At 43.6% G+C, this 15,454-nt stretch overlaps 1 protein-coding gene across 2 annotated transcripts in view; it reads right to left on the reverse strand.

Moving 5' to 3' along the window:
* Positions 1–15,454, reverse strand: part of LOC115198647 (TBC1 domain family member 22B-like) — a 187,693-nt gene that overhangs the window by 11,669 nt on the left and 160,570 nt on the right. For both annotated transcript variants that reach the window (XM_029760749.1, XM_029760748.1), the window contains exon 13: positions 11,920–12,015. In XM_029760749.1, the coding sequence (XP_029616609.1) occupies positions 11,920–12,015 (96 nt within the window). The remainder of the gene's footprint in view (positions 1–11,919; positions 12,016–15,454) is intronic.

Consider the following 15,454-nt stretch of genomic DNA (forward strand, 5'->3'; position numbering starts at 1 on the left):
AAATAGTCATAGCCTTTGACTTTTTCCACATTTTGTTGTGTTGTCAAAATTGATTAAATAGATATCTCCCCCCACCCATCTACACGCAATACCCCATAATGACAAAGTAATAACATGTTTTTAGAAATGTTAGCAAATTTATTGAAAATTAAATACAGAAATATCTAATTTACATTAGCATTCTCACACCTGAGTCAATACATGTTAGAATCACCTTTGGCAGCGATTACAGTTGTGTCTTTCCGGGTAAGTCTCTTTGCACACCGGGATTGTACAATACTTGCACATTACCATTAAAAAAATTCTTCAAGCTCTGTCAAGTTGGTTGTTAATCATTGCTAGACAGCCATTTTCAAGTCTTGCCATAGATTTTCAGGCCAATTTAAGTCAAAACTGTAACTAGGCCACTCCGTACAATTCAATGTTGTCTTGGTAAACAACTCCAGTGTAGATTTGGCCTTGTGCTTTAGGATATTGTCTTGCTAAATGGTACATTTTTCTTCCAGTGTCTGTTGGAAAGCAGACTGAACCAGGTTTTCCTCTAGGATTTTGCCTGTGCTGAGTTCTATTACATTTATTTTGTCAGCAACAAAAGAATTGATAACAAGCATACCCATAACATGAAGAAGCCACCACCATGCTTGAAAATATGAAGAGTGGTACTCAGTGATGTGCAGACTCAGTCTCAACCTTTAAGTCTTTACTGAAGACACATCTCTTCAGTAGGTCCTATGATTAAGTGTAGTCTGGCCCAGGGTTGTGAAGGTGAACGGAAAGGCTGGAGCAACGAACCGCCCTTGCTGTCTCTGCCTGGCCGGTTTCCCCTCTTTCAACTGGGATTCTCTGCCTCTACCCCTATTACGGGGGTTGAGTCACTGGCTTACTGGTGTTCTTCCATGCCGTCCCTGGGAGGGGTGCGTCACTTGAGTGGGTTGAGTCACTGACGTGGTCTTCCTGTCTGGGTTGGCGCCCCCCCTTGGGTTGTGCCGTGGCGGAGATCTTTGTGGGCTATACTCGGCCTTGTCCCGGGATGGTATGTTGGGGGTTGGAGATATCCCTCCAGTGGTGTGGAGGCTGTGCTTTGGCAAAGTGGGTGGGGTTATATCCTACCCGTTTGGCCCTGTCCGGGGGTTTCATCGGATGGGGCCACAGTGTCTCCTGACCCCTCCTGTCTCAGTCTCCATTATTTATGCTGCAGTAGTTTGTGTCAGGGGGCTAGGGTCAGTCTGTCACATCTGGAGTATTTCTCTTGTCTTTTCTGGTGTCCTGTGTGAATTTAAATATGCTCTCTCTAATTCTCTCTTTCTTTCTTTCTCTCTCTCGGAGGACCTGAGCCCTAGGACCATGCCTCAGGACTATCTGGCTTGATGACTCCTTGCTGTCCCCAGTTCACCTGGCCGTGCTGCTGCTCCAGTTCCAACTGTTCTGCCTGCAGCTATGGAACCCTGACCTGTTCACCGGACGTGCTACCTGTCCCAGACCTGCTGTTTTCAACTCTCTAGAGACGGCAGGAGCGGTAGAGATACTCTCAAAGATCGGCTATGAAAAAGCCAACTGACACTTACTCTTGTGTTACTGACTTGTTGCACACTCGACAACTACTATGATTATTATTATTTGACCATGCTGGTCATTTATGAACATTTGAACATCTAGGCCATGTGCTGTTATAATCTCCACCCGGCACAGCCAGAAGAGGACTGGCCACCCCTCATAGCCTGGTTCCTCTCTAGGTTTCTTCCTAGGTTTTGGCCTTCCTAGGGAGTTTTTCCTAGCCACCGTGCTTCTACACCTGCATTGCTTGCTGTTTGGGGTTTTAGGCTGGGTTTCTGTACAGCACTTTGAGATATCAGCTGATGTAAGAAGGGCTATATAAATAAATTTGATTTTGATTTGGGCTGGATTTGCACCAAACATAACACTTTGTATTCAGGACATAAATCATAAATCCTGAACGTATTTGGGCTTGCCATAACAAAGGGGTTGAATACTTATTGACTAAAGACATTGAGCATTACATTTTTTATGAATTTGTAAAAATTTCTATAAACATAATTCCACTTTGACATTATGGGGTATTTTGTGTAGGCCAGTGACACAAAATCTCTATTTAATCATTTTTAAATTCATGCTGCAACACAACAAAATGTGTAAAAAGTCAAGGGGTGTGAATACTTTCTGAAGGCACTGTGTACACTCAAAAGTATAGGCCTACAGACATTGAAGTAGCACCGATATTTCTATAGTATAAAGTTATACACTCAGTACACACAAAGCCGTCTGTATAACTATTTTCTCTCTCTCTGCTAAGAGTATGTGTGTGTGTGTGTGTGTGCCCACGTCTGTCTCTCGAGGAGAAACACACAGTGACATTGTGCTCTTTGATTTATACCAAACAAATAGCTTTGTGTGTACATCCCAGTCAGGCCGGAATTAACTTTCCAAAAAGACGTTCCCAGCATTTATTCAATACCAGATAGTAATGAAATCACAGAGAAATGGCATGGCGGCTGTATCGAAGCCATTGCTATTCATGCTACATGAAACATTTGGTCCTCAATTAAATTTGATGAATTCTAGGAAAGAAACATAACAGGCTCTCCACTCTTCTGTCTACTTGACCTTTTGTCACTAGCTGACTGGTCCAAATGGAAAGGCACCATTGAGTATAATTTGATATGATAGCCTTGACATCATCTTTGTGAATGCTCGTAATTCTTAGCAAAACATGATTGTGCACTTTATCCCTTGATACAGCTACAGGCCAGAGTGTTGGACGGATCAAGAGTTCTAGCATAGCGTTACTGTGAGCCAGTTAGAACCAAACTCTTAGTCAATGTTTTTGGAGTATCTAGGGGTATGGTGGTAATGTAGAATGGCAGTGAGTGCTTCAGCCTTCTGAAAACAGCGCCTCGGGCACTCTGCAATTCTTCCAGAGCCCTGAACAACACATTGAGTGTGTGTGTGTGTGTGTGTGTGTGTGTGTGTGTGTGTGTGTGTGTGTGTGTGTGTGTGTGTGTGTGTGTGTGTGTGTGAGAGGTAGAGGCAGAGTTTGTGCATGTGTTAGACAGTGAGTGAGAGAGAAAGAGAGAGAGAGAGAGAGAGAGAGAGAGAGAGAGAGAGAGAGAGACAGTGAGTGAGGAGAGAGAGACAGTGAGTGAGGAGAGAAAGAGAGAGAGTCAGCGAGAGAGAGTCAGCGAGAGAGATCGTGAGAGAGACAAAGAGAGAGAGAGAGTTGGTGTGTGTGAGAGAGAGAAAGAGTTGGTGTCAAGTAAGTTATTGAGGCAGACAGAGCGAGATGCCAGTTACAGTCACAACGGTTCCCAACCACCTGAGGTGGATCAGTAGAGAACATTTTCAGAGAACGTTCTGCCTGCTAGTTTCCACTTAGTCATTTACCTGCTTAACCAATCGAACCCTTTTTCTTCTCATTTAATTACTTACAAAATTATTATTTTCTCACTGTTTCGTTGTTTTTCTGTCTCTATTGTTTCATTACACTGCCTATTAGGGGTCTGGGAGGGCATCACACTTCACTGAAGTAAGTGTGATGCCTCCACTCACCTCACTTCAGTCTGTCGGTGAACCTACTCTCTCCAAGTAGAGCCCCACCAGCCATATAATTTGGGATGCTTTTAAGGCATACATTAGGGAATGATAATTTCATATTCTGAAAAAGTTAAATCTGAGTTAGAAATTAAAATGAAAAATAAATAAATAAATCACTAGAAAAAGTCCATAGAAAATCTTTACAAGGTAAAGAAGAAAATATAATTTCTGAACTTAAGCAGGAAAATGATCTTTTACTTTTGAAGAGAGCCAACAATTACAGGTTAAACTCAAATAAAGCATACTACAGTGGTTCTTCCTTTAAAAGTTACCAGCTTATGCCGCGACCATTAGTGGTAGACGGTGGCATTCTGTCATTGCACCACACTATCACAAGGGGGAGAAGGAACGCTGCTCTATCGGTAGTCCAAACTGTGGCACAAATTTACTTTTCGTAAATTAATGGAGGCGTTTTCAGTCTGAGAGTCTCTCTTCTCTGGCACTAGAGTCCTGCATCAGGCAACAACAACAAAAAACTGTCGGTGGTCCTGGAGTTAGGAGAAAACGTGGGTAAATGCAATGGGGGAATTACACTTGACATGTTGCCTGAAGATTTAAAAAAATTAGGCACGGTGGGCTTTTGGTTTCTTTCCCTCTAAAAACAGAAATAAATAATTCTAAAAAACAAATTGGCTTTATTTACAAATTAGTAAGAATGTCTCACCCCATGTTCAAGAATGGCCTTTTTTCCTTTATTCAGATTACAACCGCTCACTTTCGGTTATTTAAAAACGAACTCTCCAAAACATCCTTAAAAAAAAACACGCAAATAAACCTGGTAAACACAGCCCTCACAAAACTAACTAATATACGCCAAACTAGTTATAAGATACACAAAACATTGCAGAAAGCCTATACAACTAAACTATTGGAACCAAGACCTAAAAATAACAGATATTGGCACATAAAGGAGGGAGTGTTGGAACACAACTAACTAAATGACAGTTAACAAAAATGTACGCTTAATCCAGTATAAACTAATGTACAGAATTGTTTATACAAGAGACAAAAATCACAAATTTTACAGCACAACGGCAGAGTCATCTCTAAAACGAACAGTGCTATAAAATCCAAAAGTTAAGGGCGGAGTTAGAGAGTTGGCTGTTTTACAATATCAATTTTAAGACATGGCATATGAGGGTGCGGTGAGATAGTCCAACCCATTGGGTGACTGTACTTTTGTCATCAATCATTTTTTTATTTTTTTACTTTTGCTAAAAAACTGGAAATCAAGACAGTGGATGAATCAAATGCATTATTATCTAAATACTGAAAAAATGTGGGCTACAGAGAGAGGCAGAATTGTGCAGTTTGAACCTATATGGCATGAAGTATTGTGAACACTGGAGATGTCCAGGGGATGAGAAATGAGAAAGTGTTATTGTGAGACGGGCAGGATGGGTGAGGTTACAGTGGGAACATGTGGGTCTGAGCAAGTGTGAGGTCATTAATATTTGTTGATATTTGTGTATGTAAATGTTGAGTTGTCTATTGTTTTTGTATTGTCAAAAAAGTTGACAAATATTATAAAAAAAATGTAATAAATAAACCAAGTGCTATAATTTAAATGGCAACTGCAGTCTAATATTAAGGGAATGAATGATACCGTGTGAGTGAGGCATGTATTATATAATGTGATATTGTAAGTGTGAGTTAACATGCAGGTTATTACATGGCCATACATCCTCTCTTTTTAATTAAAGCCTGCACTCATGTATGAGGTTGATAATGAGAGTGCATAACTACCAAGTTTTCTGCTTCACGCGTTTGATTGGCTGCTGCAGCTGCAGGGGCCATCTCGTGCATGTGTGTGTATGTGCCATTGCACGAAGTGTGTATCAGGGTAAGTGCTCCAGGGCTGTGGTGTAGAACTGTGAACAGATACAGAGTACTGAACCCTGGAACAACCATGCAACAACCCCTGCACGACAGCGTCTCAACTCCAAGCCCTCGCCTTTAGAGGCTAAACTCGATTGAAATCAAATCAAACAGTGGAAGATTGATTACACCTGTTTCTATTTTCTTTCTCCCTCACCCCATCTATCCACATTCAAACGTGTTACACTGGTTTCAGACTCAGGGGGACTGGTCAAAGATCACAGGTGTCTTTCACAAGAGAGTAAGACACAGACACACAGAGATAGAGAGGGTGACAGAGGCAGTGTGTGAGGCCTAAGACTCTGTTCTGTACAGGGCTAGGCTGGGAGGAAAGGTGTGTGGGAGGTGTCAGGTGAGCCAGCCCCTGGTGTATGGCAGGACAAAGACATCTGAATCGGACAAGTAATGGACAGCTAAAACAGCAGCTACCGCTAGATTGCTTGTAGACTGCTGACTTTAGACTGGCTAATGATGCTCTAAGGAATCTGTATGAGCATAGGAACTGCTGATTAAGTCATGCCTGTATATAAGCCGTATAAGCACAGGTTATATCCTGCGATAAAGATAATTTCACCCCAGTGCCTTTGTTATACATTTTTCTTTTGTTGATTCAAGAGGTGAGCAGCATCCGGCAGCATGGTAAAAAATATTGCGGTACATATTCTGCTGTTCTATCGCACGTGCGATGATGTCAGAGGTAAAAACAGTGTCCATTGATTGCAGGAACTTCTATGTTGTTGTAATATCCCAAACGGACATGGCAGTTTCTCCAATTAAGGATTCTAGCTTTAAGGTAATGTCCAGGTTGCAATACAAGATGGTGGGCCTAGATTCTGTCCTGATTTGTAGACAAGTTATATCATCACATCATTTTCTGTGAAACCAGAGGCCAGGGGAAATGTAATCGCTAATCAGAGACTGGAAGGAAAAACAATCTTTGGATGCATCCCAAATGGCACCTTATTCCCTACATAGCACACAACTTTTGACCAGAGTCCTGTTCAAAAACAGTAAAGGGAATAGGGTACCATTTTGGGCTGCAGCCTTTTTGTCTGTTTCATTAGCCTGAGAAAAGGCTTCCCATTATGTGATAAACAAATAGATAATGAGGACTCATTTGCTGCATATTGGCCTCAGTACATGCCAGCGGGCTCTGACATTTGGCTGTCTGTGGCCTGTGGTGGCTCACTGCAGGGGGGCCAGGAGGGGATAGAGGCGAGAGGGGTAGAGGAGAGAAAGAGGAGAGAGGAGAGCAGATGGCAGGCACAGTGGAGAGGAGTGGTGAACTCTTCAACTCTCTGTCAACACACACAACAAGAAAACTAACTCTGTGTCTGCACATGCATGTGCGCACACCAACACACAAATATACTCAGTGATTAGAGTGGCTGACCAGAACAAGGTCTGTGAACCACAGGAAGCTGTCATTATCCCCCCCAGGCTAACAGGCTGACTACACCGCTTGCGTCGCGTGCGCTGCAAAATAAATGTAGACATACATATTATTCAATTATTGCACCCACACTGCTCGCGCGTGCGTGAGTCTGCGTTGCCAAGGGCTAAAATAGAAGTCAGTTCTATTTCTGACGCAGATCGCGCTGCAAGTCCTGCCTCTCCCATATCCTCATTGGTTTATAGAAGCAGGTACCCACATGCCATCTCCTCATTGGTTATACCAACGTGGGTGACTGAAAGACGAAATAGGTCGGTGGCGGTCAAGAGAAGAAAAAGCCTGGAAGTAGCAGAGATGACTAGAAATGATTCGGTTGACTGTTTTATGTGTGGATTAATTGGCGGAGTAGAGGACCTTGTGCATTTCAGGTAAAATAACAACTCAATGTTTATATCCCAGGACAAATTAACTAGCAACAGCAAGCTAGCTAAATAGGACAAATTAGCTAGCAAGTGCAAGCTAGCTAGCTAAATTGCCATAAATATTTAATGCTTTTCGACCTGTCCCCAAATTAATGTCATTGGTTCAGAGTTTGTTTTGATATTTTAAGCTGCGTGTCGTGATCACGTTTGGTGTGGGGGGACAAAATACATTTATGCACGATGGCGCACGCGCACAGCCGGTTTGGGTTCCATGTAATGCCAAGCTAACAGCCTAACAGAACCATTACATCACTATGCACCGCACTCATTACTTAACTCCTCTATGGATCATTCAGTTTACTGTAGGTGGAGGAGGGATGCAATAACCCTTTAGACTCTGAGTCAATTCAATTTTCTATCCTGCATTGAGTTGAATTGCATTGGAATGACCCCCCCCAATCCAACCCCACAACAAAGAAGCAGTGAATAATGGATTACTGAAGCCTGTTTTTTTTTTATAATCAGTCATCATGTCAATGACTTGCTAATCCCTACCAGGGGGGCCTAGTGTTCACTCCATCAATACTGAGCCTTGCTGTAGTCCAGTGAGGAGAGAGGCAGAGTGTATGTCTCAAATGGTACCCTGTTCCCTTCATAGTGCACTACTTTTGACGAGGGCCCATAGGGCTCTGGTCAAAAGTACTGCACTATATTGGGGAAAGAGAACCATTTCAAACTCAGTCAGAAAGTGCGGGCAAGAGTAGCCTGGAGCTACCAGAAGAGTACAGTAGTGTGAGAGGAAAGCAGAATAGTGTGAGTTAGTGTGCTCTGTACTGTCACTGGATGGTAATCACAAGACCCAGACGAAAGGTCACTGTTGAGAGAGACAGACTGGGTGTGGGAGTAAAGGAGCAGGCTCTGAGGCCTGGCCAACCTGTGGAGATAGTGCCAAGGCCTGGAACTGGGCTGGGGTCAGGGTGGGTTGTCTGCTGGTGGGGACCAGCCCCACTGTGGGGTGGATTTCCTGGGGCTATCAACTAGAGAGTCTGAGGTCGGCTTGATGGAGGCTAAGGTCAAAGCCAAAGCCACTTAATAGGGGCAAAGCCAAAGACTAGGGTGGGTTAGCTAGCTGGGAGCCAAAGACCCAGTCTTGGATGTGAGTTTGAAGGGAAGAAGCCCTAGAGGTAGGATTGTTTTTCGGGGGATCAAAGCCCTATTACTGGGGTGGGTTTGCTTGAGGCAGGCTGGCCTGAACAGCAGGCCTCGGCCTGGGATGATGGAAGAAGGTAAGGTCTGGTCTCTAGTCCTCCTCTGCCTGCTAAATAATGGACCTGAGACTGGGAGGAGAGCTCTGGTCTAATGTCAAGTTCTGGTCCTCCGCTGCCTGGCTGCCTAATTAGGTCAAACTTATTACCAGCCTTTCTGCCAAGAATAGGCCTGGCCTACAAGACATCAGTGGTCAGTGCAGAGGAGGGGACTGGCTAGCTAGGGCTGCAGATGGTCAAAGAACAGTCAGAGCAGGAGGCACAGAACACTGACAGGGAGAATGTCAGCCACACACACAGACTCAAACACATACACACAGACTTGCACGCGCACGCAAACAGCGGCATTAACCCAAGTCTCATCCTGTGACACGGTCGCCGTGGTGACTCATTGTATAGCCAATCCACACATTTAGATTGAACACTCATTTCAGTTTTCATAATCACACTTCTCTCTGCCTATACCTCTCTTTTATGCCTCTCTCTCTGCAGGGTATCACACTTATCCCCAGAGGGAAATGCCAAACCTCCATCCCATTCCAAGTAGAACCATACAGTACTGTATGGAATTAAATAAGAAGAAAAGTGAATATGGCCCTTAGCTCTATAGTCAAAAAGGTATAGTTCTCTTGAGGTTTCACAGTGGGTGTAAGGTAGGAGTGTAAATCAGTGGTGACTGTATATATACAGTGCATTCGGAAAGTATTCAGAACCCTTGACTTTTTCCACATTTTGTTACATTACAGCCTTATTCTAAAATGGATTGAATAAATACAAATCCTCAGCAATCTACACACAATACCACATAATGACAAAGCAAAAACAGGTTGTACATTTTTGCAAATTTATTACAGATTAAAAACAGAAATACTTTATTTATTTACATTTTTAGAGCCTTTGTTAAGAGACTCGAAACTGAGCTCACGTTTCCATTGATCAACCTTGAGATGTTTCTACAACTCAATTGGAGTCCACCTGTGGTAAATTCAATGGATTGGACATGATTTGGAAAGGTACACACTTGTCTATATAAGGTCCCACATTTGACAGTTCATGTCAGAGTAAAAACCAAGCCATCAGGTCGAAGGAATTGTCTTAGAGCTCCGAGACAGGATTGTGTCGAGGCACAGATCTGGGGAAGGGTACCAAAACATTTCTGCAGCATTGAAGGTCCCCAAGAACACAGTGGCATACATCAGTCTTAAATGGAAGACTCTTTCTTGAGCTGGCCACTCGGCCAAACTGAGCAATCAGGGGAAACGGGCCTTGGTCAGGGAGGTGACCAAGAACCCAATGGTCACTCTGAGAGCTCCAGAGTTTCTCTGTGGAGATGGCAGAACCTTCCACAAGGACAACCATCTCTGCAACACTCCACCAATCAGGCCTTTATAGTAGAGTGGCCAGACGGAAGCCACTCATCAGTAAAAGGCACATGACAGCCCAGTTGGAGTTTGCCAAAGGCACCTAAATACTCTCAGAATATGAGAAACAAGATTCTCTGGTCTGATGAAACCAAGATTGAACTCTTTGGCCTGAATGCCAACCGTCACGTCCGGAGGAAACCTGGAACCATCCCTACGGTGAAGCATGGTGGTGGCAGCCATCATGCTGTGGGGATGTTTTTCAGCAGCAGGGACTGGGAGACTAGTCAGGATTGAGGCAAAGATGAACAGAGAAAAGTACAGAGAGATCCTTGATGAAAACCTGCTTCAGAGCGCTCAGGACCTCAGACTGGGGCGAAGGTTCACATTCCAACAAGACAACAACCCTAAGCACACAGCCAAGACAACACAGGAGTGGCTTCGGGACATGTCTCTGAATGTCCTTAAGTGGCCCAGCCAGAGCCCGGACTTGAACCTGATCGAACATGTCTGCAGAGACCTGAAAATAGCTGTACAGCAACGCTCCCCATCCAACCTGACAGAGCTTGAGAGGATCTGCAGAGAAGAATGGCAGAAATTCCCCAAATACAGGTGTTCCAAACTTGTGATATCATTTTTTTTGTTTTTGCTTTGTCATTATGGGGTATTGTGTTTAGATTGATGAGGGAAAAAACAATTGAATCAATTTTATAATAAGGCTGTAAAATAACAATATGTGGAAAAATCAAGGGGTCGTATACTTTCCAAATGCACTGTATGTTCAGCTAAAGAGAGAGATGGACGAAGGTAGAGAGAGCAAAAGAAAATGAGCAAAAGCAAAAGGGAGAGAAAAAGGATAAAGAGAGAGAGAGAGAGAGAGAGAGAGGAGAGAGGAACACTGATGGTCTAAAGGAGGGAGAGGTACAGAGAGTGATGAAATAAAGACAGAGAAAAAGAGAGCCACCTCTCTTCCCCCTCTCTCTCCCAGGGGAGGACGAAAGGAGGATAGATGGATGCGAGTGTTAGGGCCTCTGGCGCGTCGGTGGCAGTCTGCATGCCAAGCTGTGTGTGGTGCAGCGGTGCAGCAGGGATAATACTAAATCAGTGGGCACTGCAAACACTATAAATCAACTGCGAAACACATACACACAGGCGCATGCTCACACGTGTACACACACACACCGACACACACACACAGAGCCCCTCGCGACATGCGCCACTGAACCTCTGCATATTCAACCACACACCAGTTTCAATTCAATTTGCACAGAGAGGGAAGGAGGAAGAGAGGGAGGGAGAAGGAGGAAGAGAGGGAGGGAAAAGGAGGGAGAGGAAGGTTAATGAGGGACTAGGAGGTAGAGGAAAGGAGAACTTCAAAACGGGTCTTATTAAAGTTGAAGAAGCATCCATTGACCTAAAACTCTTCAGAGTGTGGTTGAGAGAAGAGAAGATGCATGCAGGGGAAGGCAAGAGAAGATACATCCGTCAATAAGAGAAACGGAGAGAATAGAAGAGAGGAACTAGGAGAAAGGGCCCAAAGTCTGAATCCTGCTTCATGCCAATGTCACCTTGCAGCAGCTGCTGCTGTCATCCCACTAATGCAGCCAATGTGACCCCTGATCCCTGTAGTTAATGATGAGCGTGGTGCTAGTCTGGGATGTGCTGGGAGAGAAGAGGACACTGGCTGGCACACTCTGTTCAGCCCTACTGGGACTCACATTCATACTTAGTGGCACAGTCTCAAATGACACTCTATTCCCTGTATAAACAGTGCACTACTTTTAAACAGCACCATCTGTGGCCAAATGACCAAAGCCCAAATGACACAATTTCTTAAATAGAGCAACAAGGGAATAGAGATAGAGACCTCACTCATTCAAATATAAAGTTATGGAAACATCACTATTAAGTGGGGTATTTTTCTCACCCAGAACGTCAGTTAAAGGTGATGTAGGTATGACAACATACATTTCCATCCTTCTCTCTCTTACCTGGAAATCTCTCTCATCTAGAATCTCTTTCCTCCATCGTACCAGGAAAGCAGCACACACGTAGAGATGGAAGTGAGAGAATCCCTCTGGTTCAGCCTGCAAAGAGAGAGAAAGAGAATTACACAACTAAACACATTTTCTAACATATCCGGAGTTAGCAACAGTGGAATGACAGTGAAGATAATACTGTACCATCCTCCCAGTGCCCTCCATCTGCATCTCTCCACTTAGGCCTACTCTACCTTGACATTATGTTTGATAGGAAGACAAATCTACACTCAGAGTGGGAATTTGGACACGTACTGCCTGGCAGAGCGAGAGAAGACGTGAAAAATAGAAAGAAGATATTAAATATTTTCTGTCACAATCAGAGAATTTACAATCGACTAGAAGCTGAAAGACAAATCCGTTAAATTTGCCCTTTACTTTTTCTCCTCCCTTCTTTCAGACGCTCATTACATTTCCAGGCCGGCTTTTACAGGGCTGAATAAAGGAGGGGAATTAAAATGAGAGAGAGAGAGTCTGAGATGGCCATCGTCTATAGTCCTGGATAGCCATCATCTAAAGGGCTATCCGGGGGAAGACAATTAAAGCTCTTAAAACAGACTGAAGAACTAAAGGAGTGGAAATGGGACAATATGTTCAAGTGCTTACAGTAATACTGGTCTTCACAAACTCTCAACATCGAGTCAACTCATCTGCATACAGTTGAAGTCGGAAGATTACATACACCTTAGCCGAACACATTTTAACTCAGTTTTTCACAATTCCTGACATTTAATCCTGGTAAAAACTCCCTGTCTTAGGTCAGTTAGGATCACCTCTTTAGTTTAAGGATATGAAATGTCAGAATAATAGTGGAGAGAACGATTTATTTCAGCTTTTATTTCTTTCATCACATTCCCAGTGGGTCAGAAGTTTACATACACTCAATTAGTATTTGGTTGCATTGCCTTTAAATTGTTTAACTTGGGTCAAACGTTTTGGGTAGCCTTCCACAAGCTTCCCACAATAAGTCAGGTGAATTTTGGCCCATTCCTCCTGACAGAGTTGGTGAAACTGAGTCAGGTATGTAGGCCTCCTTGCTCGCACACGCTTTTTCAGTTCTGCCCACAAATGTTCTTTATGATTGAGTTCAGGGCTTTGTGATGGCCACTCCAATACCTTGACTTTGTTGTCCTTAAGCCATTTTGCCACAACTTTGGAAGTATGCTTGGGGTCATTGTTCAATTGGAAGACCCATTTGCGACCAAGCTTTAACTTCTTGACTGATGACTTGAGATGTTGCTTCAACATATTTTTCCTCCCTCATGATGCCATCTATTTTGTGAAGTGCACCAGTCCCTCCTGCAGCAAAGCACCCCCACAACATGATGCTGCCACCCCGTGCTTCACGGTTGGGATGGTGTTCTTCGGCCTGCAAGCCTCCCCCTTTTTCCTCCAAACAAAACAATGGTCATTATGGCCAAACACTTCTATTTTTGTTTCATCAGACCAGAGGACATTTCTCCAAAAAGTACGATCTTTGTCCCCATGTGCAGTTGCAAACCGTAGTCTGGCTTTTATATGGCGGTTTTGGAGCAGTGGCTTCTTCCTTGCTAGCGACCTTTCAGGTTATGTCGATATATGACTCGTTTTACTGTGGATATAGATACTTTTGTACCTGTTTCCTCCAGCATCTTGTACCCGTTTCCCCATCAAGGTCCTTTGCTGTTGTTCTGGGATTGATTTGCACAAAAGTATGTTCATCTCTAGGAGACAGAACGTGTCTCCTTCCTGAGTTGTATGATGGCTGCATGGTCCCATGGTGCTTATACTTGTTATACTATTGTTTGTACAGATGAATGTGGTACCTTCAGGTGTTTGGAAATTGCTCCCAAGGATGAACCAGACTTGTGGAGGTCTACAATTTTCTTTCTGAGGTCTTGGCTGATTTATTTTGGTATTTCCATGATGTCAAGCAAAGAGGCATTGAGTTTGAAGGTAAACCTTTAAATACAACTCCAATTGGCTCAAATTAGCCTATCAGAAGCTTCTAAAGCTATGACATCATTTTCTGGAATTTTCCAAGGTGTTTAAAGGCACAGTCAACTTAGTGTATTTAAACTTCTGACCCACTGGAATTGCGATACAGTGAATTATAAGTGAAATAATCCGTCTGTAAGCAATTGTTGGAAAAATTAGATGTCCTAACCGACTTGCCAAAACCATGGTTTGTTGACAAGAACTTTGTGGAGTGGTTGAAAAACGAGTTTTAATGACTCCAACCAAAGTGCAATTGACTACTTCCGGATGCTGGAGTGAGTAGTCTTGCTGTACTTCGCTCCGCGTGTAATATTACATTTCATTACATTACAACGGAACGATTTGATTAGTGTAATGTTAGCTAGCTACCTACATAGCTGTCTTTGCATCAAGGATAAAGGTGTAGCTAAAGGTGTAGGTGTAGCTTTGAGAAACTAACTTTGAGAAACTAACAAGGTTAGCTAGCCAGCTAGCCAGCTGTATTCGTTCGTTCGCGCCATTTTCCAAACGGCGTCAACATCATCACATCACAACACCACAGCCACTGCTAGCTAGCCAACTTTACCAACTAGCAGCACTGTAGAAACTAAATACATTACAACGGAACGATTTGATTAGTGTAACGTTAGCTAGCTACATAGTTGTCTTTGTATCAAAGATAAAGGTAAACGCAGCCACTGCTAGCTAGCCAACTCTACCAGCTAGCGGTACTGTATCATTTTAGTCAATAAGATTTTTGCAACGTAAGCTTTCGAGTCGTGTAGTCCACTTGTGTAGCTAGCAGGACTGACTTTGTGTTAGCTAGCCAACGTTTAATTACTTCTGCGTTATTAAAGGAACCAGACACGGACACGAATGATCAATTGGTAGTTTGTTGTAACCAAGTATTGGTGCTAACCATGTGTTATTGGATGCTAGCATGCTAGTTAGCTACGGCGTCATAGGACACGTTGCACTGAGTGGGTTTCACGGAAGAATACTGTACCAAGTTATCTAGCTGAATAAACTAAGTTTGAGCCTATTCCTGGAAACATTGAACCACTGTAGTTTACATCAATTATCATTTCTAAGTGGAAGTTGGAAAAGTTATATTTGAATGTTTCAGTGAATGGTTAGTGAGGGAGGCCCTCGGCTCTCTCGCTTCTCCAGTTGTTTAGTTAATTTTCATTTCAATCTCCTTTGCATTAGCGTCTATCCCGGTTCTCTCCTCTCTGCACAGGCCACACAAACGCTTCACACCGCATGGCCGCTGCCACTCTAACCTGGTGGTCCCAGCGCGCACAACCCACGTGGAGTTCCAGGTCTCCGGCAGCCTCTGGAACTGCCGGTCTGCGGCCAACAAGGCAGAGTTCATCTCAGCCTATGCTACCCTCCAGTCCCTCGACTTCTTGGCGCTGACGGAAACATGGATTACCACAGAAAACACTGCTACTCCTACTGCTCTCTCCTCGTCTGACCACGTGTTCTCGCATAACCCGAGAGCATCTGGTCAGCGGGGTGGTGGCAATGG

Source organism: Salmo trutta, chromosome 8, assembly GCF_901001165.1.
Source record: "Salmo trutta chromosome 8, fSalTru1.1, whole genome shotgun sequence".
In the NCBI taxonomy this organism is placed as follows: domain Eukaryota; kingdom Metazoa; phylum Chordata; class Actinopteri; order Salmoniformes; family Salmonidae; genus Salmo; species Salmo trutta.